The sequence below is a fragment of the Cenococcum geophilum genome, assembly GCF_001692895.1.
Source record: "Cenococcum geophilum 1.58 unplaced genomic scaffold K441scaffold_42, whole genome shotgun sequence".
Taxonomy (NCBI): domain Eukaryota; kingdom Fungi; phylum Ascomycota; class Dothideomycetes; order Gloniales; family Gloniaceae; genus Cenococcum; species Cenococcum geophilum.
Window position 1 is genome coordinate 1,358,359 of NW_027137600.1, and position 27,583 is coordinate 1,385,941.

General features: G+C 48.7%; 8 protein-coding genes across 8 annotated transcripts; 4 read left to right on the plus strand and 4 right to left on the minus strand.

Moving 5' to 3' along the window:
* Positions 1-1,092: 1,092 nt before the first annotated feature.
* Positions 1,093-3,131, plus strand: K441DRAFT_576629 (Sst2-like protein; the record flags this gene model as incomplete). Its single annotated transcript, XM_067644205.1, has 4 exons — positions 1,093-1,152; positions 1,617-2,721; positions 2,774-2,961; positions 3,018-3,131. 4 exons carry the CDS (start codon positions 1,093-1,095, stop codon positions 3,129-3,131), a joined length of 1,467 nt encoding a protein of 488 aa, XP_067500571.1.
* A 1,375-nt stretch (positions 3,132-4,506) lies between these two features.
* Positions 4,507-6,322, plus strand: K441DRAFT_679934 (Pkinase-domain-containing protein; the record flags this gene model as incomplete). Its single annotated transcript, XM_067651321.1, has 3 exons — positions 4,507-4,527; positions 4,588-4,664; positions 4,723-6,322. The coding sequence occupies 3 exons, from the start codon at positions 4,507-4,509 to the stop codon at positions 6,320-6,322; spliced, it is 1,698 nt and encodes a 565-aa protein (XP_067500572.1).
* A 187-nt stretch (positions 6,323-6,509) lies between these two features.
* On the minus strand, positions 6,510-9,235 carry K441DRAFT_227984 (uncharacterized protein). Its single transcript, XM_067640630.1, has one exon. It carries the CDS (start codon positions 9,189-9,191, stop codon positions 6,696-6,698), a length of 2,496 nt encoding a protein of 831 aa, XP_067500573.1. The 5' UTR covers positions 9,192-9,235; the 3' UTR covers positions 6,510-6,695.
* K441DRAFT_576606 (uncharacterized protein) lies at positions 9,235-10,123 on the minus strand (the record flags this gene model as incomplete). Its single annotated transcript, XM_067644202.1, has 2 exons — positions 9,235-9,789; positions 10,013-10,123. The coding sequence occupies 2 exons, from the start codon at positions 10,121-10,123 to the stop codon at positions 9,235-9,237; spliced, it is 666 nt and encodes a 221-aa protein (XP_067500574.1).
* Positions 10,124-10,495: 372 nt separating this feature from the next.
* Positions 10,496-11,587, minus strand: K441DRAFT_576914 (uncharacterized protein; the record flags this gene model as incomplete). The annotated part of the gene is made up of 3 exons (XM_067644216.1): positions 10,496-10,916; positions 10,979-11,101; positions 11,157-11,587. The coding sequence occupies 3 exons, from the start codon at positions 11,585-11,587 to the stop codon at positions 10,496-10,498; spliced, it is 975 nt and encodes a 324-aa protein (XP_067500575.1).
* Positions 11,588-18,498: 6,911 nt separating this feature from the next.
* On the plus strand, positions 18,499-19,604 carry K441DRAFT_228058 (uncharacterized protein). The gene has a single exon (XM_067640631.1). It carries the CDS (start codon positions 18,820-18,822, stop codon positions 19,444-19,446), a length of 627 nt encoding a protein of 208 aa, XP_067500576.1. The 5' UTR covers positions 18,499-18,819; the 3' UTR covers positions 19,447-19,604.
* Positions 19,605-21,470: 1,866 nt separating this feature from the next.
* K441DRAFT_616901 (uncharacterized protein) lies at positions 21,471-23,624 on the minus strand. Its single transcript, XM_067645769.1, has one exon. The coding sequence runs from the start codon at positions 23,476-23,478 to the stop codon at positions 21,673-21,675; it is 1,806 nt and encodes a 601-aa protein (XP_067500577.1). The 5' UTR covers positions 23,479-23,624; the 3' UTR covers positions 21,471-21,672.
* A 234-nt stretch (positions 23,625-23,858) lies between these two features.
* K441DRAFT_679938 (mitochondrial ribosomal protein) lies at positions 23,859-24,728 on the plus strand (the record flags this gene model as incomplete). Its single annotated transcript, XM_067651322.1, has 2 exons — positions 23,859-24,217; positions 24,323-24,728. 2 exons carry the CDS (start codon positions 23,859-23,861, stop codon positions 24,726-24,728), a joined length of 765 nt encoding a protein of 254 aa, XP_067500578.1.
* Between the last annotated feature and the right edge of the window lie 2,855 nt (positions 24,729-27,583).

Below are 27,583 nucleotides of genomic sequence, written 5' to 3' on the forward strand. Positions count from 1 at the left end.
CGGGGCAGGCAAGACATGCGGCGACCACGCTGGCGGAACGATTCCACTGCTTGGCGCGCACTGGGTCGGGGAGCGCATGGAGCAGAGGAAGACGATGCTCTGGCTCTCCTTGGGGACTGTTCGGGCGGCGCCATGCCTTTGTAGACAGGCAGTTTGTAGGCTTCAATGGCAGCGGACTTTGTCGTTGGGACGCGGGCGACCGTGTCTCACTCTACCTGCAACAGGCCCGATCTGCAGGGATGCCTCGTGGTCGCCCATCCGCCATGGATCTTATTCCCTTTAGTGGAGTGTCTTTGATCATCCCTCAGGTGCTTTTAGCCCTCGTCGGCGTCTTAGGCGTCCTAGCCTCGCTCATCGAAGGGAGCTTAACACCCTTGCTAGTCGTACCCACCCTCCTTGACCTCCGCTACGCTCCTACCTTCTACCGCTCAGATGCCGTATACTACTCCCTTCCACCCTCTTTCAACCTCTTTACGACACCAACAACTGGACTCTGCAGAACCCACCCCGCTCGACCGCTCACTCAACACTCTCGCTTCCGACGGCACCCATACACCCGCCGGGTCAGCAAGCCGCCTTGCCACAACCGACGACCTCTCTTCCGAAGCTCGAGATAGCGTCCTGGCTAAACCCTCTGGCAGTGCTTCTCCTGATTCTCGTCGTCTGTCCCGCCGCTTGCCGTTGTTGTTGAGGAAATCTTCCCGGACAGAAGTGGCAGGAACATTGCCTTCGCAAACCACTACCACCACCACCGACGCTCCCGCCGCTCTGACTCCGCTCAATCCTCTCTCATCCTCGTCTTCAGCCAGCCTCGGAAGGCCCTCCAACCGTGAGCTGCGTTCACGCGACAATTCTGCTCACTCGGGTTTGCCATCTGTAGAGGTGCACCCACCGACGCAGAGGAATCCAGATTCGGCACGCCTGTCTTACAATCATTTGACGCCACCAACGACGGCTGGTACACCAAATAGAACGTTGAGCGAAGCGCAAACAAAACCGGTTGTCGACAGGCGCGGGAAGCTTGCTCGATCCCCCTCGAAAATTGATCACAAAACCCAGCGAGGTGAAGCTTCATCTGTGGCGGACAAGAAGATGCATCAAACATCGTCACGCCTGCTCCGGATGACGGATGATGAGCGGCCTTTTACAAGAGTGAGTAGAAATTTTTGCATTACTGATCCAATTGGCCCTGCTCCGAATGGTTCCAGGGACTGGACTGGTTTTCCTGGAATTTTGAGTGATGATAGAGTGTGAGGTGAATCACACAACCCTGGCTACTTCACCTCTGTAGCAATTTCTGGATGACTTCTCTCGCTCCCCCATCCTCTTTTCTCCTCAAATCACTTTCCCACAAACGGCCTCAACCATGGAAGCCGCTCAAACACTCACGACAATGGGTCTCCTGGCCCAGTAGGAAGCAGCGCGCATGGAGCGTTTCCATGAGGTGCTAATTTACCAGGCCGGAATCGAGGGCGGGTGGGTCTCCTGGTGGGAGGAGAACAAGACAATGTGGCGATGCCAACTGTGCCAGAAGTCCTGGCCTGCTAAGCGGACGACTGCATTTGCACTTCTTTTTGGCATTAAATAGACTAGCTAACTTTTTTTAATTTCTTTAGGACTTCAAGGATCTATTCTCGACTCTTATGGTCTCGCTACCGCTCAATCCGCACCGCTACCGGTTTCAGAGGATCGACCACTCGTTCACGACTGAAGAGGCGATTACCAACTTAGGCTCTCTCAAGTTCTCCCAATCGAATCGTATGCCCGACCCTAAGGACGCCTCTAGAGTCGTAACGACAACGACCACAACGACATTTTCCATGGCCAAGGAAATGGCTCGATCCGTGTGCCAAAAGTTCCTTGAAGCCCGTTTCATTGAGTCCGTGGACGGCAAGACTGATTTCACCAGCAAGAGCTCTGTATGGCAGCTAACTCCCAAGGGAGTTCACATCCTCGAGCGGTTCTGCAACAGGAATGGAATCACGCAAGACCACGTGCGCTCGCTCATCAGTTCAAACCGTAACCCGAGGCAGCTTGTCATCTTGGAGCGAGAGCCCGATTCAGACAAACTCAACAATGACAAGGCCACCGTTGAGATTATCTTCCGCAGGTTTGTGGGTTCAAAGGCCAACAGTGATGCGTCAGGTTCGGACTCAGACTCTCTTCACGAGTTCTCAAAGTGCGACGTTGGGGTCAGAATGATCCGCGAGCGCAAGATTGGTGACCGCATCTACCCTTATACCTTCACGGGCAAAGCCACGGTTGACTGGCTCATGGATTGCTGCACGATGGTTGACAAGCGCGAGACGTATGAGGTGGCCAACAACTTCATCGAGAACGGGCTCATGGCACCCATCGAAATGTACGGCCGCAACTCTCAGTTTGTAGCGTCCAAATCGGCCATATACTACGTCACTCTACATGGCGAGCGAATTGCGGGCTGGGTGACTAGTCCTGAAGGATCGATCAACGGCGAGAGCATCGGTGGAAAGGTGCGTGAAGGCTCAGCTCGTGATTCGAATGGAAACCGCATGGCAGTGATCATTCGTGATCCCGCTCTTCGCTTGCTATTCCGAGAGTTTCTAAAGGAGAGCCACTGCGAGGAGAATCTGTCGTTCTACCTGGACGTCAAAGAATTCCTCAATTCATACCACGCTGCCAAGAAGGCGAGCCCAACTCCTAAAGTCGAGGTTATTCGTGAGACTCTCGCGGCTGCATACAGTAGGTTCTCTCGGTTGGACAAGCCTGATGTTTGAATGCTAATCAGCCGTAGGCTTGTACAACGCGTTCCTTGCGCCAGGCTCTCCCAACGAACTGAACATCGACCACAGTTTGCGTACTTCGCTCGCTAGTCGCATGACTCGTGCCGTGGGTGACGATCAGGCCATGTTGAAGAGTCTCGATGAGGTCGCAGCGCTGTTCGACAAGGCACAGAACTCAATCTTTAAGCTGATGGCTAGTGTAAGGAGCTGGCGTTCTTACATTCATCAAGGTACTTTCACTAACAGCAGCAACAGGATTCAGTGCCCAAGTTCACGAAGGCTACCAAGTACGCACCGCAACTCCGCGAGCGGAATCTAGATTCGGCTCTGTCCGGCTTCCCTACTTCAGCATCCCGATCTTCTCCATAGTGGTTGTTGGATAGATATTCCTTGGTGGGACGTCGACTCCCATCTGGTTCCTTTGGTAACTTTCCCGAATTCGACACAACATGTGGCCATTTCCCTCTATGACGAAAGCGTTTATCATACCAATTACGGGCAGTGGGCATTTTGTCAGATTGGGTTGCCTATTCTATTGCATAGCACTTGAGCCAGGCGATTGTTGCTTGTCTTTATTCACTCGGCATCCATTTTCTCAATTGCACGACGATATCTGGGCCCTTTGGTCTAATTGGCAGTTTGGTCAGTTACAGCCATGCGGTTTGCGACGACTGGTGTTTTGCCTTGGATGAGGGTTTTTCTTTTGCTTGACATTCGGAATTTAATTCAGCACTCTTCCAGAGCCGCATACGACAGCGGGCACTCGCCCGAAAATTTGCTCGGATCTTTCTTTTTCTTTAGCTTGTCTTCTATAGCTCTTTTGGGTTGAAACATTGCATGGTAGAGATTTGGCGTTTCGGGTATGGGAAAACTCTCCACCACCTCCGGCATTCTCGTGTCAGTTTGGCGGCAACTTTGCTTAGGGTTTTTATTCCCTACTACTGCTACTACTACTGATACTACCACTATTACTCTTACTACTCCATCTTGTTCATATGGTTTCCTTCCAGTTGGAACAGTCGACAATTTTTGTTGGCGTCGTACAGGATTGGAAACACAGATGATATGATGGCACACAGAGTTGCATTTTTCGGGAATCTTTCACACCAATGGGAATGGGGCAAAAGTAGCGTAGCGTTGTATGATAATTCACAGGAACTGGATGATAAAGCTAAGGCTAGAATAGCTGGTGTCAATAGCGGTGTGATGCTCTGGGTGATTACCAGGGTTTGAGGAAGCGAATGTGATGTGATAGCTCAACATTAGTCGCAACTCAATTATCCATTATCCAAGTGGGCAATTAGGCTTATCAAAGTAGCATGGGTATAGACGAAGACGTTAGTCACAGTATTCGTGGCAGTTCGCCGATATTGCAGGTGCGAGCACTATTGAGGCACAAAGAATGTGGAGGGTGAGTGGAACCGAGGAAACGTGCACAGGCGTGTCACCAAAGAAAAGTTTAAAATTGATTTTTTTGATTGCAAACTGCAAAGGGTATGCCGTATTATTTCCACGTGACCTTTAGCACGTCCTACTCTTTCCTTTCCTTATCGCGATAACAAACCTCGCGTTCGTGTTCGGGTGTTCAGGTGTTCTGGTGTTTACGCTCCTCGGGGGAATTGTGAGAATCTCGACTACACGCGACGACATCCTCAGCCACGCGTCTGACATTCTCCTGCCGACTCCATGCAATAAATTAGTATACAGTTAAAAAGTATCATTGTGGCTCTTGGAATACGCAGAAATGGGTGCTGCACCCCCAGGGGTAAAATCTCAATTCCCTGCTTGCCTACGTCCGCATACCTCCCACTTACCATTTCTGTAGTCTCAAGCTCTCCCACTACCGACAAACCTCCCATTCCGCATTATATCGAAAACAATAGGCCAGGGAGCATACGCCTCGTTAGTATATCCAGCACAAGCATAACTGCTCTTCCTATGCTAATTGAGGCCTTGGTAGAATACGAAAAGCATGTCCTCCCAACGCCCCAAAACCCGTCATCGCCGTTAAGTTTATTAGCAAAGAGCATGCCTTCAAGCAAGGCCGGCTCACGCCCAAGCAGCTGGCCATGGAAATCACCCTCCACAAATACCTCGGAAAGCACCAAAACATAATCCACTGCGTCGGCTCGGGCGAAGACGCCGTGTGGACGTGGATCGCCATGGAGCTAGCCGAGGGCGGCGACCTGTTCGACAAGATCGAGGCGGACGAGGGCGTCGGCGAGGACGTGGCGCACTTCTACTTCACGCAGCTGATTGGGGCCGTCAGCTACATGCACTCCAAGGGAGTAGCCCATCGCGACATCAAACCCGAGAACGTGCTGCTGTCGGCCGAGGGTGACCTCAAGCTGGCCGACTTCGGGCTCGCTGCGCTCTTCCACCGCAACGGCCAGGCGCGCCTCTGCAACACGGTCTGCGGCAGCCCACCGTACATCGCGCCCGAGATCATCTCGGGCCGGCGCAGCCGGCGGCTGGACGTGCTGGACGCGGGCTACGCGGCCAACATCTCGGACATCTGGTCGTGCGGCGTCGTGCTGTTCGTGCTGCTGGTGGGGAACACGCCGTGGGACGAGCCGACGCGGTGCAGCGACGAGTTCCGCGAGTACGTCGACACGGGCGGCCGCACGACGGACGAGCTGTGGCGGAAGCTGCCCGCCGACATCCTCTCGCTGCTGCGCGGGATGCTGAAGCTGGACCCGGCGACGCGCTTCTCGCTGGACGAGATCCGCACGCATCCGTGGTTCACGCGCCGGAACCCGTACCTGTCGCCTGCAGGCACGTCGGCGAATCCGGTCGGGCTGGCGACGCAGATGCTCTCGTCGCTGCGCATCGACTTTGGAGCCGAGGTCGCCGCGGCCCAGCAGGCGTCTGCCTCTGCTCAGTCTCCCCCTGGCGAAGCAGACGCAATGGACCTCGAACCCGTCCCCGACACCTCCCGCCCCCACCTCCTCTCCTCCACCCAGCCCGAAACGCCCCTCCCCGATGCCACCTTCGACTGGGAACGCCCACCCCGCCTAGCCCTCTACGACGGCCTCAGCGCATCCCAGCCCGTCGCATCCGTCTCCCATCCGCACTCGCACATCGCGCCCGTGTCGCAGGAGACGCTGGACCGCCTGTCCGACGACCCGTGCCTGTCGCAGTTCACGCCGCAGCCGGGCGTGCCGCTGTCGCTGACGCAGGCGGCGCGGCACTTCGCCGACATCGTGCCCGCGCACTCGCTCGCGCGGTTCTTGTCGCCCCTGCCGCTGCGCTTGCTGCTGCCGCTGCTCGCCGAGGCGCTGCATAGGCTTGGCGTTCCCGTGCCTGCTTCTGCTGCTGCTTCTGCTTCCGCTTCTGGGGATGGCGATGCGGAGGATGCGGAGTGGCAGGAGCGTTGGATCAGGGTTAAGACTGTCGATGGGCGCAAGCAGGGGCTTAATGGGCATGTGGTTGTTGAGAGGGTGGGGGGGGAGTTGGTGGAGGTGCGGTTTGTCAAGGCGAGTGGGGATCCGTTGGAGTGGAGGAGGTTTTTTAAGAAGGTTGTTGTGCTGTGTCGGGATGTGGTGTTGGTGCCTGGGTAAAAAGGGGTAGGGCGGGACTGCGGGGAAGGGCGTGAGGGTTGAGGATGGAAGGGGGCATCATAAGGTGGGGAGGAATGAGGGAGATCTGAAGTGGAAACTGAGAAGATGTATAGGAGGCGCTCAGTTTAGCGGTTTGTTTTGGATTGGAATTGCATTGGACGTTGCATTAGCGAGTTTGGGCTTAATTCATAGTTGGAATGGGTATAGGTATGGATGCGTTATTCTCGGTGTTAGTTGTTTTACGCTGAGCATGGTAGTGGCCTTAATGAGCTTATCGAATACTCTGCACGCTTCTTTACTGGTCTGTATACTAATATCTACGTAACCCGTTCATCCTAAAGTACATTGCATTTTATCTCCATCTCCCCAAGTATCAAACAGTGTACAGTGTCGTCCATTTATGCAACAGCTCGTCCACATCGTCATCCTTGTCAGAATTGCTTTCTCTCTCACCGTCTTTCCTCATCCACTCTCCCTTTCTCGCCATCTCCTCAGCCCTAGCATTTGCCACCTCTTCAGCTCTCACCCTCGTCATCTGTCTCTTCTCGGCCCTAGCCCTCTCCACCTTAGCCCTGGCCCTAGCCATTGCTAGCTCCCTCTCCCTCTCCCTCTCCCTCTCCTTCTCACTGTCCTTCCTCGTCCACTCCTCTTTAGACTTAGCCATTGCTCTCGGAGGTTCCGACCTCTCCTTAGCTATAAGCTCCACCTGAGCAACCTCATCTCTACCATCCTCGCGCTTCAAGCTTGACAGGCCCGTATCCGAAGATGCGGACACTCTCCGGTGGACGCGACGGATGTGCCCCGTTAGGTTCTCTTTCCGCGTGAAGCCAGAGCCTGAGCTGCGCTTGCAGTCACCATGAGGACAGAAGAAAGATTTCTTAGTTCCACCGTGCAGCTTGTGGACTTCCCGTTCATGCCTGTGATACCGGCGTTGTTCACTAGCTGGAGGCGGGGGTAGAGGGCGACGCACAGACATTCCTGGATGATAAAACATGTCCGGTGGCTCCCCAGCAGCAGCGGTTTGCGTGTCGGTCAGAGTAATCTCGTCACCCTCGTCGTAGCTCAGCCGTTGCCTGATTGCACTAGGTTCCGAGAGCCCTCCAGTGCCAAACGTTGCATTTGCTGAAAATGGGGGGAAAGGATGTATGGGATCAGTTGGATAATCGTACGCGTCGGCATCGCTGGCGGCTTTAGATCTTCGCTGTGAACCAGAAGACGAGACTGGTTGGCTATGATTTTCTAAGCTGCTGGACCCAGCTGCCAATTGATTGGGTCCTCCACCATAAGAGAAGTGAGGTTCGTAGCTTCCACCATACAAGCCCATATCGACGGGGACATAGTCACTGTCGCTAGCACTGGTTTGTTGTTCATTATTGACCTCCAGGGTGCTGTATTGTTGAACAGGTTGCTGGGACGTGTAGCTGCTGAATAGCCCGCTGCCTCCGCTGCGCCTCCGAGCTTCATCAGCTTCTTCCTGTGCTTCCGCCATTTGCATAGCAGCTAAACCTGCTGCTGCTTCGATATCACTCTCATCACTAGTATTATAGTTTTCCTGGGCCAGATAAGGCGATAAATGACCATTTATGGTACCACCATTCCGATGCCCAGAGCCATGCTGGTCTAATGGAGCATGGTAAGATAACTGAGATTCGTTCCCATTAACAGGACGCTGGTTGATTTGGATGCTTGGGCTATGAGAGGCCGCGCCCGGGTTATTTCCTGCAACATTAATAATGTTTTCAATTTGGTCAAAAAGCTCGTCCTGATTAACATAGTTGTTCCCATTCGGTTGGCTGAAATAGTCATCGCTGCCTGACTCCTGTGGTGGCGGCGGGGGAAGAGGACGACGGCCAACAGTATCTGTTCGTTGTGGTGATCGATGTGGAGGCGCTGGAGGCGTTGGAGGAAGTTGGTTTGACGATTGACTAGACGAGGACGGATATCTCTCAATGCGGTTTTGCGAATTATGACGAGAGCTGTGATCAGTATCATAAGATGGCAGGGAAGGCCGGGTATTTTGCCTAGATAAATCAGAATCTGGAGTATGGCTGTAGCGAGAATATGATTGAGCAGCCGATGGATATCTTGCGGGAATGTTTCCCCAGTCATCGGCAGGAGATGACGCGCTTCCGGGAGGCACTGGCAGTGGCGGAGGCGCAGGAGGCATATAAGCTGACCGCCCAGGTGGAAGAGGGGCAGGAACTACGCTTGGAGGATAAGCGGATTGATGGGACTGCTGGTGCTCGTAGATCCGGGGGAGGGGCAGTTTCTGGTCTGTTAGGAGGTCGTCGAGCTGGTCTTCCGTGAGTGTGGCTGGGAAGTTCGAGATGGTGAGGCTGGTGGGGACGGCCCAGGAAGGGGGTGGTGGGGGAGGAGAGTGAGGGGTTGGCGTGGTGGAGGAGGTAGCGGGATTTCTGCGAGGTCTTGGACGCCTGCTAGGCCAGGGAGGTGGCGTGGGCCCGGAGTTGAGTCTGGCGAAGCTGGTGGGTGGTGGTGCTGTTTGTGGTTCGGGTGGTGTGGTGATATCATCTGTGTATTTGGTATCGGTAGTTGGAGCTTCATACGTGGTATCAAAAGTTGTTAATGTGTCGATCTTTTGGTCTGATTCCGATGTTTCGCCAGCCAGAGTTACAGTAGATGGTAGTCTGAGAGGCGAGATGTCTTGGTTCAAAGCCTCCACTCTCGCCCCTTGATCTTGGTGCCTCTTCTCCCGTTCGTCTCTCATCGCGTTCGATTTTTCACGCTTCGCTTCAATCTCTGCACGTCTCGATGACATGGCTGGTGTGTGCGCTTGAATATTAGAGTTCTGTCTTTCATCGCCGCGACCGTAGTAGTCCATATCTGCAGCACGCGCCATGTTGGATCGCATTGTGAAGTCGCTGAAATCCTCACTGTCAGAGAGCCCATTGCTGTCAAGCTGTTAGCTGCTGGGTCTTACAATCGGCAGGTGAAACAAACTCGTAGTAGTTATCACTCTCGTGGTTATTCTGACTCTCGTAGTAGTCTTCATCATAGCGTAACCCTTGACCAGCCAAAGCTTCCTGGTCTTGCTTTGCACTTACTGGATATGCTGTAGTATCTACTAAACCCGTGTCTTGCTGCAGTGCCGACGACAGCCACCTACTTCTCGGTCCCGAACCGTACATATATAAAGGATGCACAGGCCCCCTGGCCTTCTTGGCCTTTTTCTTAGTGAGAGGAGTTGTCACCACCACCAGCGGACTAGTCATATCTAGGGGCTGCGGGGTCTGCGGGGGTCTGCTATGAGGTCCTAGGGATTGCGAAGGTTGTCCCGGTATTAACCACATGTGCATTTTAATTTCCCAACCAGGCTCAATTACAGTTTCCCAGAGCTGCGGAAGTATAACTTCGCCTTCAGGCCCAACGAGATCGTAACGGCCTTGCTGGACGTGTTCGCCGATAACGTCTACGTGGAGAAAGGCTTGGTTGATAAGCTCTTCAATAGTCTGCCAATCTATTAGTTCGGAGCTTAATGACGCGTTTGATGTTTAAATATGTTTCGTGAATAATATAGGGCAGAAGATTAGAAATTGCCAACAAGTTTGAGGGTGCCGATCAATATGACTGGATCAAGAAGATAAATATGATGCTCTTCAAAACAGCCAGATCTTTTCCAACTCTAAAGCAACCAGAAACAGGTGAGAGTCATGAGCATAGTAAATCACCTACCTTCCATGTCTTGCATAACTCAAATGGAAAAGAGAACTTCCTGCCTATAGCATCTTTGAACTTGATAGCCAGTGGTTTTTCCTCGGTCCGTACTGAAATTTGAGCGCTCATCCCCCCGCTGCGTTTCTTGGATTCGAGTAGCTCCTCTTCCGCAACTCCTCTAGCTCGGTATTGTTCTTCCTCGGTAGGATCGAACACTTGTGAAGCCGGCGGCAGTCCCGTCTGCTGTTTAAAACCTAAATAAGATTTTTCTGAAACCGAGTCAATTTGCAGCCTATGTGGGAGCAGTCCTACGTTAAAGTCGATGAAGGTGTCCATATCCAGATCTCCTGCCGCTGTCACCGCCCCCAAAAGTGCAGCTTCTTCGTTGATCTTTTCAGCAAGCGGCTTTTTCTCTTCGTCAAATTTGGGGTCTGGTTCTGGTCCTGCTCGGCCTTACGTTAGCTGCTTGCTACTCATCACTCTGCTGAGGTCCGTCCATAATCAATTTTCCCGCTCATACATACCATTGGAATATGTTTGTGTTTTTTTGAGCCTAACCCTTTCTTCCCGTTCTTCCTCTATACTCGCTGAGCTAAGGTGCCCGATCTTCGGCAACGTCACTTCTCCAAGCCCTGAATCAGCCTTTGCAGCTGATGAACTCCCGAGAATGACGGAATCAAGGGCACTTCGAGTTCGGAAGTAAGACCCAATAAGGCCTTGCTCATGCTCTGTGGAGCTGGTGCTGTCAATGTTGGCACTAAGCGCACGCTGAACGGCTTCAATGTCTTTCAGGAGCTTCTGAATATGCTCAACGCATGATTCTAAGCCTTTGGCCGTGATGGTTGTGCCAATCGAGGATGCTGTCTTGAACATGCTGATACTCCTATCACTAGTTTCATTCTTTTCGTCATTGATCTCTGCACTGAGGTCATCATCGTTCCTAGATGTGTTAGCACATTGATTTGGCAGCCGCTTGGAGCATACTTCATAGCTCTGCTTCCATAGTTCCTAAGAGATTCTTCATATCTCTTCGTAGACTCCTTCTTGGTCTGGATCAAGACCTTGATTTGCTGGCGCTGCACAGCCACTACTTCCTTGTCCGGTTTCCTGATTTCTATGTATCAGTCTGAAATCGACTACTAAGGAGGAGAAATACACTCACTGGGCAGTAATCTGGCGAGCATGCGTCAAGACTTGCATCAATAACTGAAGCGTGCTCTTCAATCGGTCAATATTGGTCCTGAGCAATTCGAGCTTCGGCTCTCGGAAGGGCAGCATCAATCGGCCCAGTGTGTTCTTTTTGGACCTTTTGAGGGCAGCCTCCATCTCAGTGAAGACATTTGAGCATTCGCGCACCGTCTCCTCGGCGGTGTTGACTGCATTTTTCGAGATCAACGCGGCCGTTTCGTCCTGTTTGAAGATGTGTCCCAGCTCGTCGATGACAAACGAGGTAAGCTTAACATCCTGGGCAATATCACGGACGCGTTTGTCTGCTGATGAGACGGAGTCGGCGTATTGGTAGAGAGCTTTTGAAAGCGTTAGGCCGGCCCCAGCTACCTGTATTACTGAAGCGATCAAGCCGATCTCAGCCATGCCGAGCGGCTTTGGAGAGCTTTAGAAGGCTAAGAAGCAACGGCGACCATCCTTCTATACCGCATGTTAAGGTCATCTGGGGTGCTTTGGTTCTCTAAATCGTGTTTTAAGTACGGCTGTTCATAGCTGCGCCTCGCTCGTCAGCTCTTGGCAGGCATCAACTGTCTTGGTTTTAACAATCGCCAATATATATACACAGGACAAGAAAGGACATTAATTAAGGCAACTTGTACAGACCAAAACTGAAGCACATACGCAACGCCGCCAGCTGGTTTGCAGTGGGGAGTGCCGTCGATTTAGCCATGCGCCACTAGCACATCATTTAGCCGCAAGAAGAAAAGCGGTTGGAAGAGGACGAGAGCTTTACTACATCAAGTCGTCGATCGACCCGGAAAACTCCAGTTAACTCACCAGCCATGCATCACCAGCCACGACGACCGTCACGGCGAACCCTGACCCGTAGATTGGATAGGCTGGTGTGAACTAACACTAGCCACAGCACGCGCCACATATGATTTCCTCCGTAAATGACATCACTTTCGTAGACTTGTTTATGCTAAGGCAGTTTCGCTACTCGTATTGCCTTGTCTCCCTCTCCACTGTCCGACAGAATACCTGTCTTTCTTAATTCCACTTTGCTTTCTGTCATGACCACTCCACCACGGCTGAGTTCAAAACTCGTAAAAAGAAGACCATTACTATTTTCAGCCAGGTAGGTATCAATCAAATGACATAAGCTGGCTGGTAGGTAGAGACACAGAATTGTACGAGTGATCTGTTCTATTCAAGGTGGCTCTCGAGGGTCTATATATACACGAGGAAGATGCTAGAATAGGAAAGGAGGGAGGTATAGGCAACAGAGATACGTACTAAGACATACGAAATACGAGGGTAAGCACTAGGGTAGTCTTTACATAGGGTACTAGGCATTAAAGACAATTGTAATACGGTNNAAAGCTACCTCCGTGGCCAACATACCCCCTTAGATCTGACGTAGAGCGGCAGAGCTGGATTACCGGATTAGGCAGTCAGGATAGACGACCTAGTGGTAAGCTTTGCTGCTGTCCGAGTGTTAATTTACTAGATATCTAATATCGCGGAGCCCTACTACATTAACGAATTTTTGATGATTTTGCTTTGAGAGAGCTTTAGTTAGTCCATCTATAGCCATTTTGCTTATTAGTACCCACTGTACGACAAAGCTTCCATTTTAGACCTTTTAGTAAAGCCAGAATTAATAGATATCTATATATTAAAGCTTTATAGATACCGTAGGAGTCTCTTTTATCACGATCCGTACTAACTACTAATTATTACAATTAATAATAACGTCCTATTCTAGGTCGAATCTAATGGCCTTAAATATCCGCACTATATGCTTAACCTCCCCACTAACGTATAAGAGAGCTAGGAGTTCTGCCTTTATAGTAAACTTAGTTACTGCCTTTTATCTAGTTGCCTACTATACTATAGGCCTATTAAATAAGCTTATTAAGAAGCCCTGTAAGCTTTAATATATTAAAGCATCGTTAGTAAAGCTAGCATTAGAAGCAGCTTTTAGAACCTGGTTTATCTCATACAGCGTAATAGTAGAGAACTTAAGAGCGAGGTATCTAGTATTATAGAGATAGGTAAGTAATCTGTTAATCTCCGCAAGATAAGCTAGTGACAGATTTTGTAAGAACTTAGCCAGCTTACTGACAGAAAAAGCGACGTCTAGTTATATAGTAGATGTAGGATACATTGCAGAACCTATATAGCGTTAATATCCTTTTATCTAATTCGGCGTAGCTTCTCCTTCATACGGTGTTAATTCCTAGCCTAATAGTAGTATAGCTAATGGCTTTAAATATTCTAGATGGTATACTAAGACTAGCTTCTCGAGATACTGATTTAGATAGAGCCAGAGCTTTCCCTTTTATTAATCTCGCACGACACGAGTATTTAGGAATAACATAAATTAAGGTATTTTGCGGATCTCGAATTGATTTTATAGCTACTTTAGGATGTCCTCCATCTACTGTCGACAGCTTGGGTGTCCTATAATTAGGATATTATTGACGTAGAAGAATACAAAGATAGGTTCGGTAGGGTATATATAGAGATATAGCTTATCCGGTACCGCTTTTAAACCCATACTTTATAGAGCAGCAGACATTTCTAAAAACCACAATTTTAGAGATTTCTGTAGTCCGTATATTACCTTTCTTAGACGGAGAGAGAATCTAGGTAGTAGGTCTATACCCTTAAGGGGAATAAGGTAGACCTTATCATCAACTAAGGCATTAACAAAGGCGTTAACGGCGTTAATCTATATAATGTCTAGGTTAAAGCCGGCAATAAGAGCGTAGAGTAGACGAAAGGTCCGATAGGCTGCTATAATAGCTTTAACCTCCTCTTATAAGACTACTTAAAGGTCTCCACGGACGACTAGACGAGCTTTAAATCTTATAATAAAGCCATCCAAATCTTCCTTATACGTAAAGACCTACATAGTAGGAAGTTAATAAACCTTCTTAACTAGTCGTACCTCGTCCTAGATATGTTTTCCTATTAAGGCCTTTATCTTAGTATAAACAGCTACTTTAAACTCTATAGCGTACCTATAATTAAGCATCTCTTTCTATAACTTTAGTAGTAGTGGAAAGTCGTCTCAATGTCCGTATGTCTTCGTAGCAGTAGTATAAAATGCGTAAGCCAATAGTATCGTATCTAGATTGATAATATTATTACCGTCACTATTTTAAACTATAAAGGCTCGTTATTATAGATTCTGATTTAGTATATCTTTCTTCTTTACCGTAGGCCGCTTTTTATGGCTAGAATATCTCTTACCCCCTAACAATAAGCCTGCTGTTATCTGAGGTTTGGAACAAGGTGTAGGGTCTATAAACAGTGGTTTAGTAACTTTAGAAGATGACTAAGTGGTAGATAATATCTATGGCGTAGATGCTACCGTAGATAGTAATTACTAAGGCGCCGAAGACGCTGATAGTATAGATAGTTCTAGAGTTAGCTTTAGGGTAGGTAGCTAATGGAGTTCTTCTGTTAAAATCTAAATGCTTTTTAATATAGGAGTAATATTAATACTTGCTAAATGCGGCAGTCTTATATCCAGTTCTTTATTAAAGTTCTCTATCTAGTCCTTGCTACTATCTTAAAGATTATCTAGTAGGTTCTAGACTTGCTAAAAACGGTCCTTTTAAGCCTATAAGATAATAAGGTGTTTTAGTGTTTTAAAAGATTAATATCTCTTTAACTTATTAATTTATATATTACGAGATCGGATAATACGGTTAGTAGTTAGTATCTATATTCTATAGATATTTAACGCTTCTATACTAATAAGATAGCCTATTTAGGCTTATAGCTTAAACTTTACCTTCCTAGGAATACTGTATTTAATAAGTATATAGGTTAAAGATCTAGCTATATAAAGCCCTACTAGCCATAGCTTCCGTTTATACAGTATCTTAAATAGGGTCTTTTAGTCGATGGACTTAATAGGAGTTTAATTAAGTAGGAATACTATAAGGAGCACAAACTCGGGCCATAGATCTATGGGTAACTTTGCTTTAATAACAGCAGTCCTTACTTATTTAGAAATAGCTCTCCCTAACCTCTTTATAGGTCTATTTTAAGCAAAAGTATTTAGTATTAATTGCTTAATAATACCTCCGTTAAGCTGGATAAGGTTCTTTACCCTAGCGCCTATACTTTACTCCTTATCCATATACCAAATGCGGATACCTTAAGTATTAAATTTCTTTATAAATGCTATTATTAATTTAAAGAGTGGAAACAGTGTCTCTTGCTTATAGTTCTTAATGGGAAAAGCATAATAGTACTTTATATAGTTATACCAAAAATAAGCTATATATATATCTCTATTAAACCTATCTTCTTCTATAATAACATTAAAGTATACACGTTTAAAAGGGTAGGTTCCCTTTATGGATATTCTACGAGATATCTGCTATATTATCTTTCTAAGAATATATGGTTTATAAAGTGGTACACCATACGGAGTTCTTCTTCTGTCCGTCTTAACTACCTTAACCCTATCTGCCGCAGTTAGTAGATAATCTACTAACTCTATATCGCAGTATAGTAAGCGCTAATACTATACTTTGTTATATACTAAGGTCTTAAAGAATCTGGTAGACGTAGCGTAGGTAGTAGGAGTAGGTAGTAAGCAGGTAATAGTATTAATAAGGTAGAGACCTCCGTATTCTATAAGGTTAGCAAATAGGCTTCCGTTATCCTTATAGCGTAGGTAGTTCGTAGATTAGTTTATAATTACTCTAACCCTATAGAGCTTCGCTGCGGATATTAGATTAGTATAAAAATAAGGAGCGTATACTACGTTCCTTAATATCAGATACCTAGTTAGACGTTATTCGCCTACCTTAATAGCCAAGTTGATATTACCGTATCTATAAATTTCTGCTCTAGAATCTCCAGCCGTTGCTATAGATATACTTGGCTTAAAGTTATAGAAGTATCTAATATTATTGCAGAAGTAGGTATCTGCTATAGTGTTATACCCCTAAGCGTTAATTAAGGACAGATCCGGATATTCCTACAATGATAATAATAAGTAGGATATTATTATAGCAGCCGCTGTAGCTCAGGGCCTATCCAGATCCTTAATCCTTTTAGTAAAAGCTAGAGACGTCCTTAACCTAAGGCCTTCCTTCTTAATCTGCTTAACCCTTTTATTATAATACTACTTATTTATTGGGCCCTTAAGCTATTCCTAATACCTCTATAGACACTTATTATTTAGTATAAAGTTCGGACCTTAAAGAGACTAAAATAGCTACTTATAATTCTTTAACTTATAGAGTAAACTATAAGCAAAACACTTTGCTTTAGGTAATTAAGAAGGTACTAGGGTAGTAGACGTCATAGAATCTGCAGACGGCTGCCCTAATAGTATAGCATGGGCGTTACATCCCGTATTTAAATACTTATAGAGGAGGTTAAATTCCTTAATTATTATTAATATTTTAAGCTTCTCTAACCTCTTCGCTACCTTCTAGATAAAGGCATAGTATAGAGCTAAATAGATCTCCTTATAGTCCTAGATAAAGGCTTATATAACGCTGCCTTCCGTTACCTCTATTAGCCCTTTCTCTAGCTCTTCGCCGTTCTGTATTATAGTGATATAAAGCTAAAGCTATAATTCTAAAGTCTGACGTTTAGGCCCTTGTTTCCGTTTCCTAAGATCGTCTAATACTATCTACTGTAATATAGCTTAAGATGGCTTTGCTACCTTCTTTAACTATCTTATAATTAAATATGGTGTAGTAAGGTTCTTAAAATACCCTAAGAAGTTAGTGCCTATAGTGGCATGTAAAAGTGCTGCAAACATATAAAGCTTCTCTTCCCGCTTTAGGTAGTCCTATTATTATAGCTTATAGAGCTTAAAGAGCATTCTCTATATCTCTAGAGATTGCTAAGGTTGTTATTCTTGTTAACTTAATAACCTAGGTATAGCTATTCTAGTAGACGCTAGAGTTGCTGCTGGAGCTATAGGGTCCGCTACTGGTGCTGTAGGGTTTACAGGTGCTACTATAGGTGCTATAGAAGCTGCCGATGCTGCTATAGGAGCTATAGGAGCTGCTGCTATCGAAGGTATAGCTAGCTTAGTGTTTTGCTTAATTTTGTTCTCTGTCTTATCTGGGTTAATATAGTCCTAGATCTTCGCAAAACTTGCTTCTTAATAGATAAATTAAAACTATATAGGCCAGTCTTTCTGGGTTAGCAAAAGAGGGTTTATAGAGTCCTTAGTTGCTATAGTGGCTCTTATTTTAAGGTTCTTTTAAGATTACATAAAGAGACGCGCTTACGCGTAAGGTATGCGATATTTTGTAACGAACTATGCTTAAAGAGGCTTAGTGGTAGTCGTCTGGCTACTAAGATCTCCCTGGTGCTTAGAAGGTTACTGGGCTCATAACTTTTAGCTAGGTAGGTATCAATCAAATGATATAAGCTGGCTGGTAGGTAGAGATATAGAATTGTACGAGTGATCTGTTTTATTTAAGGTGGCTCTCGAGGGTCTATATATACACGAGGAAGATGCTAGAATAGGAAAGGAGGGAGGTACAGGTAATAGAGATACGTACTAAGACATACGAAATACGAGGGTAAGCACTAGGGTAGTCTTTATATAGGGTACTAGGCATCAAAGACAATTGTAATACGGTCGAAAGCTACCTCCGTGGCCAATAACTATCTTAATCGCCAGAGGACTCTATCAATTGACCCAACTCCGACCGCCCCTCCCGTGCCTTCATTACCTTCGGAGCAGGTAGACAGCCCGAACTCGGCGATGCCGTCAAATAAGGCGTCAGCTGCGGAGAAAGGAGAAAAGGAGAAGCGCTCAAAATGGCGTCTCTCTAATCCATTCCACTCCAAGGACAAGGACTGTAAAGATGGAGGCCCTGATACGGAGCTACCTGACTCGGCTTATGCCAGCAGCGAGCCCAATAATTCCTTCTCGGAGGTCGACACAAATAAAATGCCTAGCTTCTCTAGCAGCGAGTATGCCGTGATCGCCCCGTTTCCCAAGTTCGTCCATTGAGTGGGGAAATACGCCGGCAGTCTCGAGAGCGTCTGCGACCTCCTCCCACTACGACCGCAATCCTACCCGGAACGAGCATTACTCCCCCTACACCTCCGACCCGCACCCCCAATCCACATGCCAACCAACCGACTATCACCCAAGAGACCCACCAGGACCCTTACACGGGAAACACCGTCACAACAACCAATACCGCAACCACCACAACGACCGGTCCCGGCGGCAGCACGACCGTCCAAGTCCCAAACAACGAGTCCGGCTCCAGCTCCCCCCACCAGAATGTCACCAATACCACAGGCCCACACCCACCTCTTCCGGCCCCAATAACAAGCACGCCGCACCTACACCCATCACGCAGCCACGAAGATGCCTAGTACACCAACAACCCCACCGGCCCCATCAATGCCAACTGCTCTCCTCCCATCCCCTCCAAGAGCACCATGCGCGACCGCGTAGAGCTCGACTCTACCTCGCCCGCCGTTTTACCACCGAACCAAGGCGGCAGCCCCGTGACGCTGACGAGTCCGTCGCGACCGAATTTCTCGTATCCGGGCCGGACGCCGCCAGCTGGCGTGCCGATACAGGTCCAGCTCAGGGATACGTGCAAGGGAACCATCACCAGCACCAGCAGCACCAGACTCCTATGCCGCAGCAGCAGCAACATCAGGGCTATGGGCAGCAACAAGGGTATCAAGGTCCAGATGTGCCTGGGCCTCTGCGACCAGGGCAGGGGCAGGGACAGTATGGCGCAGCGGGGAGCCAGCGCGGCTCGACGCTCGCGAACTTAAAAACCGCCGCTGCTGGGATACATGTGAGTCTAGATTTTTCCAAACTCGTTCCTGGTCCATCTCCACACACCCCTTCCCCGACTCCTTCCCAGTCTCCTTTCCGGCTCCTTCCGGAGTCCGTCCTTCCGGAGTCCATCCTTCCCGAACCCGTCCTTCCCGAGCCTATCCTTCCCAAGCCGCCTCCCCCCAAGCTCCCCCTTCCCCCTTTCCCAAGCCCATTATTCCCCCCTCCCAAACCCTCCCACCCAAACCCCCAAACCAAACCACCTCCCCACCCAGGGCGCCGGCGAAACCCTCCGCGGCATGCTCAACGCGACCGCCGACCGCCACTTCGGCCACGCCTCACCCACCACACACGCCAAAAACGAGGACGTCATCAGCGCCGGCTGAGCGGAGATACAGACGGGCTGCTTCGCGCACCAGCACGAGTACTGGCCGCATCCTGTTCCTGGTGGCGGCAACAACACCACCGACACCAATAGCAGCAGCAGTGCTGGTGGGAGTGAGGTGGGAGGGGTGGGTGCAGGAGGGGGAGGGGCGGCGCATGGTGGGGTTAGGGCTGCGCATGAGAGGACGGACGGGAGGCTGGGGAATCTGATTGCGAAGGCTAGTCAGGGGGGATTGGGGTCTGGGAAAGGGGACGGGGTGAGTGTAGAGAGGCAGAGGACGGACAAGAGTCCGGGGGAGGTTGAGGGTTGTGCATGTGTAGGTGGCGTTTGCTGCCGAACGAGGTAGATAGAAGGGGTGGAGGGGAAGTAGTTGAGCGTTGTGTTGGTGCAGTTTTGATACCTAGTGTTTTTTTGGCGTTTAGTACTGGGGAAAACGGAGCTGGTTGGTTAGTGAATTTATGGCACGATTGTGATGTGAAATGTATCAAAAATATATCGTCAGGTATGAACACAGGAATGAAGTACAATCCTCTTATATCATGAAGACGGGTGCCAAGAAATGTCCGATCCGTGCCAAGTCATCCCATGTCCACAAGCAAGAAAACCAAAACATTCACGTCTCAATATCCTATTTACCTCAGCGAGCTCAGACGTGATTTTTTTAGCTAGCGTCGGAATAACCTACGCCGTCTTCCGAATTGCAAAATCACGTCTGAGAGGGTTTGGCGAGTTTTGTTAAAAACGTAAGCAAAATCCGCAAAACGGATATTGCGGATATCTAATTTATTCATTCACATAACGCGTTATTATTAAACCCCATAGTCACATTTTTTTTAAGACTTAGGGCTTCTAAATGGTATTAATTTTATTATACGGCTATTGCTTGGTCCTGACATTAATTTCGTCAAAGTTAAAAAACGCGTTGTTAAAAGCGTAAGCATATATTATATCTTATTGAATAGTCTACTAATATAGATAAAACTATACAGATATATAGATATCTACTACTTAAAGCTATTGCAACACCTAGTAGGTGCTATAGTTGGGTCCTTCCTTAAAAATATCCTCCCTTGGCCCGGAGTGTCTCTGCTACTACTAGGGGGCAGAGCCTCGTGCAGAGCCTCGTGCAGAGCCTTAGTAGAGCTTCGTGTAGAGCTTAATGCAGGGCTTCGTGTAGAGCTTCGTGCAGAACCTTAGCAGAGCTTCGTGCAGAGCTTCGTGTGGGGCTTCGTGCAGAGCTTCGTGCAGAGCTTCGTGCAGAGCTTCGTGCAGAGCTTCGTGCAAAGCCTCGTGCAGAGCTTCGTGCAAAGCTTCGTGCAGAGCTTCGGTGCAGAGCTTCGTGCAGAGCTTCGTGCAGAGCTTCGTGCAGAGCTTCGTGCAGAGCTTCGTGCAGAGCTTCGTGCAGAGCCACGTGCAGGCGTACAGACGTGTAACTGTGCAGACGCAGACGTTCGTACGGGCGATTAATTGCAGAGACGTTTGTAGAGACGATTGTATGGGCGCTCGTACGGGCGTTCGTACGGGCAATTGTAGAACGTTCCTAGTATATTAGCGCTGCGTGTTAGTAGAGCTTGGAGCTCTATATAGGCTTCGAACAGAGCCTCGAGCAGAGCCTCGGGCAGAGCTTCGAGCAGAGCTTCGAGCAGAGCTTCGAGCAGAGCTTCGAGCAGAGCCCCGAGCAGAGCTTCGAGCAGAGCTTCGTGCGGAGCCTCGTGCGGAGCTTCGTGCAGAGCTTTTGCAGAGCTCCGTGCAGGTCTCCCCCTGAGCTTCGTTCCGCAGAGCCTCTACGCAAAGCGCTACGCAGACGGCCGGCGGCGTGGGCTAAGCGTTCAGCGTTTTGGTGTTTACTGCGCGGCTCGCCGGTGCAGAGGGTAGAATTAGGGCCTCTACGGCGACGAATTCCTCTTAACGTCGGCGGCGGCGTATAAGGAGCTGAAGATCTCATAGCTTTATAGAGTAGGCTTTTCTCTATAATTTGGTGTAATTTTTATGTCGACAGGTATTGTGGGAGGGTAGATCAATTTTGTCAAAGTTGATGAGGTCTTCTCATATAAACGATGTTTAGGTTTTCTACAAATCTCGCCAAAGTCCCTCAGACTAAGAAAACGATTGCCGTCCTAAATCAGCTTAGCGGACGGTGCGGATATTCCTATATCCGCACAATCGATTTCTTAGTCTGAGCTTCTGAGGTAAATATCCTATTTTATACACAGTGCTGAGTAAGCTCTTATCCGCTACTACTCTATCTAGGCATACCCTAATATATACACATTATCTCATACAACAACCTTCCGTAGCATAAAAGAGCTTCCCAGTCGTCTAAGTAGCCCCATCGTCCCCCTCACCACCCCTAAAATAACTCTCCGGCACCAACCTCCTCAGCACCCTCACCGCGCCCTCCAACTCCTCAGCCCCAGGCTCCCACCTCCGCCTCATCTCCTCCCAAGCCAGCAACGTGCGCACCGGGCCGGCACACTTCGCAAACGCCCGCAACGCCGCCGCAACAATAGCGCGGCTCAGATAGACGCCCTGCAGGCGCGCATCCAGGGCGGCCAGGAAGTCCGCCCAGACATCCTCGAGGCGGGCGCGGGTCCAGGACGAGTAGCGGACGCCGCCGAAGCCCTCGAACCCGGCCAGCAGCGCGAGGAAGACGGTGCCGTCGTGTGTGAGCCCCGCGCCGCGCAGCTCGGCTAGCAGCTCCGTCACGCGGTCCAGGTCGCCCGCCACGACGGCGTGGTGCCGCACGAGCAGGCTGAACGTCTGCGCGTTGGGCGCGATGGGGGAGCCGCGCTGCAGCCGCGCGCGCTCGGCCGCGACGGCGGGTGCCGGCAGGGTGCTGGCGCTTAGGCGGCGGGCGGCGGAGTCGAGCCGCTTGCCTAGCTTGCGGGCGGCGCGCCAGGGGCGGGGCGGGAGGGTGCCGGTTTTGGCGGCGTGCAGGGCTTTCATGCGCGCGAAGACATGCTCGGCCGCGGCGGGCTCGCCGGCGCGGATCAGTGAGGCGATGACGGCGTTCATGACGGCCGTGTCGACGATTTCGCCGGCCTCGACGAGCTCGCGGTAGGCCCTGCGCACGCCGTCGCCGTCCTGCCGTCGCCCATGGTACAGCATCAGGCTGGTGCGGAAGTAGCGGCTGAAGCGCAGGTTGCGCGCCTCCATCTCCTTCATGAACATTTCCGCGAGCTGAAACTTGCCGGCCCGCACGGCGATGTCGAAGAGGATGTTGAAGGTGACGTAGGTCCCCTCCACGCCCGCTTCTTGCTCCATTTCTCGCCAGATGTAGAGGGCGGATTTGACTTCGGCCTGGGTGACGCGATTGAGGCAACGCCCTGCGAAGGTGATGGCGGTGCTCCATTCGGATTTGGTTATGCTGATGTTGGCGGCTTTCATGTTGTCCAGGATAGACAGGTACCGTTGCATTGAAACTTCATCTCTCCGCTCCACAATGGCGAGGTGGTGCAGGAGTAAACGGATGGTTGGGAGGGTGAGGTAGGAGACTCGGGGATAAGGTAACTGTTGGTAATATGAGAAAATCTCCTCATGCGGACTTTCCTCGTCTTCAAGCAGGCTACAAAGTCTTTGTATTACATATCGGTCGTGTTCCTCGCCTGGAGGCCAGGGCTCGTGGCTTTTTTCCACTTGCCATATTTCGTCTAATTTTATTTCCGGCGCAGGCTCTAAAGGCGCAGAAGCAGTGTAATAGTAGTCAACCAGCGATTTAAACTCCTCTTGCGATATTTCTGCAGACCCCTCCGCCGTGTTGCGACCTGCCTTCTCTGTTCTGAAGCCCCTCGTGCGGTCCTGGATATTGCCTTTCCGGCGAGACTTGTGGTGTGCTGTTGAGAAAGGAGTGGCTCCCTTCCACGCTGATGTGTATTGTGCGTGTTGATGGCAGGATCCTGCCCGCACCAATGCCTGAATAAAGATATTGTCCATGTGCGGTGGGGATGCCAGCACTGGCTTTACAGGTCGTTTCGAGGTACGCTGGTGGAAGGATCGACGCTGTGGTTGGATAGTGGCAATCGGAGAAGCCAAAGCTAAACACAGAAATGCCAGTAGTGATCGTGAGCCTATCTTAGAGACAACTGGACTGCTGGTCGACCTGTCGAGGGTGCCGAAGAGGGACATGAGAATCCGTACATTGTGTCAGCGAGAGATTAGGGCGTTTCCATTGAGGTATTCGAAGAGCTCTTATTCAAGTGAATAAATTGAAAGGTCCTTGAGAACAACAGGGCCGTGGAAGAGTGTAAAGGAAGCTGTGGGATACGCGTTGGCGACGTCGTGGTAAAGCCTGAAGAATTCCCCCGGAGACGGAATATTCCGCATCGCGATTTCGAGAACCTCACGATTTTCTATAACACGTCCAACAACGTTCGATATTGCCAATTGGGATCTGGTGCTTAAGCCAGCTGTCACTGAACCTAACATTTATATCTCATTTGCCTTAGATCTCCTCGGATAACCTTCACCGGCTCCTAAAGCCTACAACCTTCCTGCTCCCGCCCATCATGGGCCGCTACGATTTCACCCCTCTCCGTGTCCGCGAGGCTACCAAACGACTTTTCGATAACCATAAGATCAGCGTTATGCCCCCATGGTACCATGCAGTCAGCGATACCCCTCCGGCACAAACCCTTACTCGACCGGTCATGCGGGCGCCCCGCGTAAAAGGTCATAAGAAACCCAGTCGCATGTTCCAGCCTATGCCCATAGTATATCCGGAGGATAAGCTACGGAGTGAATTCTTTGGTGACCACCCGTGGGAATTGGCGCGGCCGAGGGTGATATTAGAGAATGACGGGAAAGATGGAGAGAAGTGGGACTGGAGCCGGATAGTGCAGCCAGGGAAGAAGCTAGACGGGGAGAGGTACGACCTTCGCTTTGCTTTTTCACCAATTTTTAAGGACATGAGATTGCTCTTTGAGTAGATGTAAACGAATTTATATGGATGGGTACTAACTGGTATTTACAGCGTCGTTCAGCGCCAAATGTACCTAATAGAGCACTCTAATCTCACAAAAGAAGCCGCCTACGACCAAGCACGCCGCGAATTTTACCATTACCGCCATTTAGAAGACGTTGAGCGTCGAATTGCCAAGGAAGAAGCCCTCTACACCGGCGCATATTTCGGCAAGGGTGCTCTTGAAGTCGGCATGGGGCTTGAAGATGGGGCGTACGAGAATTGGAAAGCATGGGCTGCAAAACAGATTGAAGAGAGCAAGCAGGCGAGAGCACAGCTGTACTCGGGCCCTGTCGAGCAGTCAGTATCAGAGTTGGACGAGGATGAGATGGACGAAGCACTTGATGAGGTTCAAGAAGCTATACCGGCGACGGAAAATGGACAGGATGCGCTAGGAGGTATACCCATGCATCCATAAAATAGAGAAAATAGAGCATGTGAAATGTGAGACCTTTGTATACTTTGTATATATATTTATCTTCAGAGCGGGCAATCTAAGGTGGGCCTTGAATGGACTCATGGTTTCTGAATATGGCCTTCTAACGTCTTGCAGACCCACGAATTCCGCCGCCGAAACTTAATTTCATGCTATGTAATAATAATTCATTGCTTAACGTCCGATTCGGATCCCTATTGGGCCCACGCGGACTACTCCTTATTTACATGTGGGGAGAAAACTCTATTTAAGAAAAATAAGAAAACCCCGTAATCCATCTCCCCGCCTTTTGGGACTCGCCTGCTTAGCGCCTACAAGTCGCCTATGGTGCTCTACTACCTTACTATTTAACCTTCTTGGGAACCACTGCTGCCGTAATAAGCCTACGGACGCGCTAGTATTATAAACTATTACTCTACTACTGTAGAGTTACTAGGGGGCACCTACTACTCGCCCCCTTACCTTTTATTACCATTTCCCTTGCAACCCAGAACTAATTTAGCACATTTTAACTAATAAGCCACTGGGTAACCGCCTTAAGGCCTTTTTATATTAAGAGCAGTATATTATAGTTCTCTATGCCAGCTACTAAGAGCATTATTTCTTAATTAGTGCGTAGGGGGTATAGTAGTATTACGTGTTTTGGTATCTGTCTTAGCCAGCCATATTCGTATCTTAGGCTACTTACTAGAATACTTACCCAGTAAAGCTAATCTTTTAGTCCTATTATTCCTGTTCTTAAGAGTGTTACTATTATATTTTTTGCCTTTATTAGGCCTTCTTAAAGCCCTTAGGTATTTACCCCCTATAGCGTTAACTATGCTATAGCTTAGGTTTATCTTACCTAAGTTAGCCTCTATACCTTTAACTCCTATTTACCTCTCCAGCGTTAATCCAACTAGTATTATATTACGGTAGATAGTTTCCTAGCATTCTTACGTGTTCTATTTTAGCTCCTTTCTCTATCTTACTATTGTCTTTACTAACCTTTTGCGCGTCTCCCTTCCTCCTCTATATAGGCCTGGGCCCTAAAGCGGCACCATTCTTCTTCTGCTTTCTTTACCTGTTTCTCTAATATCTCTTCCCTACTTTAGAGTTATTGGTTTGTTCTCCTATAGGGCACCCTAAGGTCCCTCCATAGTTTACTTAAGCGTGTCTTAATATACTTTATAATATTAGAGTTACGTTTATTTTACATCCTTTATATTATAGCGGCTTTAATATATAACTATAGGGGGGGAATATTGGATTCCTTCTTAAGCAGTACTATAGCTGTTCGCTTATACCCGCCTATAATACTCTAGAGGCAGGCAGTCTAGACCTTTTAAAGTGGTTTAAGGAGTAATTTAGGGGGGCCCTTCTTAGTTTCTCTAATGGCCTAAATACTGGATTTATATATTATAGTTAGCCAGACAACTGCTATATATAGTAGGCGTGACCTCTAGAAGTATAGACCCCATATAAAGTTAACAATCCTGGATAAAGCGATAAACTATACTTAGCCTTTACGGGCCGCTTACGCCGCATATGCGCTCTACTAGAGCTTGCTATCTACCCATACTCCTAATACCCTTAGGCCCTAAACTAGTTAACCCCTAAAGCCTTAGATATGAATTGTATGCTAGAGATCTGTAGATTAGTTGCGTTTTCTTATAAAATGGATTAGCTGGTATTTCTCTAGTAAGAATTGGACTCTATAACGTTTTACCCATTCTATATAAGTGTTATAGGCTTTCTCTAGTGTTCTGTAATTCTCTGCGGCTATTAGCCCGTATATAATTAGGTTTATGTCGTCAATAAAGCCTATCCCCTGGGTCGCCCCTTCCTTAAAGGAGTTAAGCAGGTTGCTTACAAAGAAAAGGAAGAGTATAGGCGAGAGGGGTAATCCTTGTGGTATTCCTGTTGCAACTGCGATGGGGGGGCTTTGGTATCCGCTGAAGACCAGTGATGTTTCTTTCTGGCCTGTAAACCCTTGGACAAATTGTATAATCCATTCTGGGAAGCCCTTTGCCCTAAGGATATGCAGGAGACGCTCGTGGGGTACATTGTCGTAGGCACCACTGATGTCTAGGCTAAGCATTGATACTACGAAGTCCTTTCGCATCGCCCATGCAGATTTAATGGTGGCAGCGAGTAGCGTAAGTGCTTTCATGCTATGTATACTTTTCCAACGCTAGAGATATACGTGATGTATATTGTTAACCCCACGACTAAATATTTAAGCTCGGAAGTCACTGTTATACGCCTGTCACCCTCTTTAATCTACCCTATAATGACCTATTCTTCCTAGTCGTCTTCCTCAGTGCGTTTCAATACTATGAAAGCCTATACCTAAACCAAATCTAGGACAGATAAAGTATCCAATTTCCATGAAGGCCTCAATTCTTTTGCAAAAAACCTGGAGAAACCTGGAGCAAGTCCCGGAAACGACCTGGATGGACTAGGTTCCTATAACCGTGCACACATCAGTTGGCATGGGCTTGGGATAAACGCGTTCACTATCCTTCTGTACTGATTACCAGGGCACTTGGAAATCCCCCAGGTAAAAGAAACCACTAGAGTTCACAAAGACAATTCATTAGGATGCTCCCCTTTACATTACCAATATCGCAAGGGCTAAAGATATTTACATACGAGGCAGCGTTTGAAGAAGTGAGGACCATCCCCGAGTAGGATGTCGTGGTACGCAAATTGATACTAGCTAAACTGCTACATGATTGCAATTGCTTAAGCTTGACGACAGAAGCTGAACATGGATACTTGTGCATTTTCGATGATGACCTGCTCGCGAAACAGTCCCACTCGCCGGTAAACGCCTGGTGTTAGGAGAAGCAGCA

What these genes read in the sequence shown, in the direction of transcription:
- K441DRAFT_616901 (XM_067645769.1), bottom strand. Translation starts at nt 23,478, where the DNA reads ATGTCCCTCTTCGGCACCCTCGACAGGTCGACCAGCAGTCCAGTTGTC.
- K441DRAFT_227984 (XM_067640630.1), bottom strand. Translation starts at nt 9,191, where the DNA reads ATGCGATCCAACATGGCGCGTGCTGCAGATATGGACTACTACGGTCGC.
- K441DRAFT_228058 (XM_067640631.1), top strand. Translation starts at nt 18,820, where the DNA reads ATGCCGCAGCAGCAGCAACATCAGGGCTATGGGCAGCAACAAGGGTAT.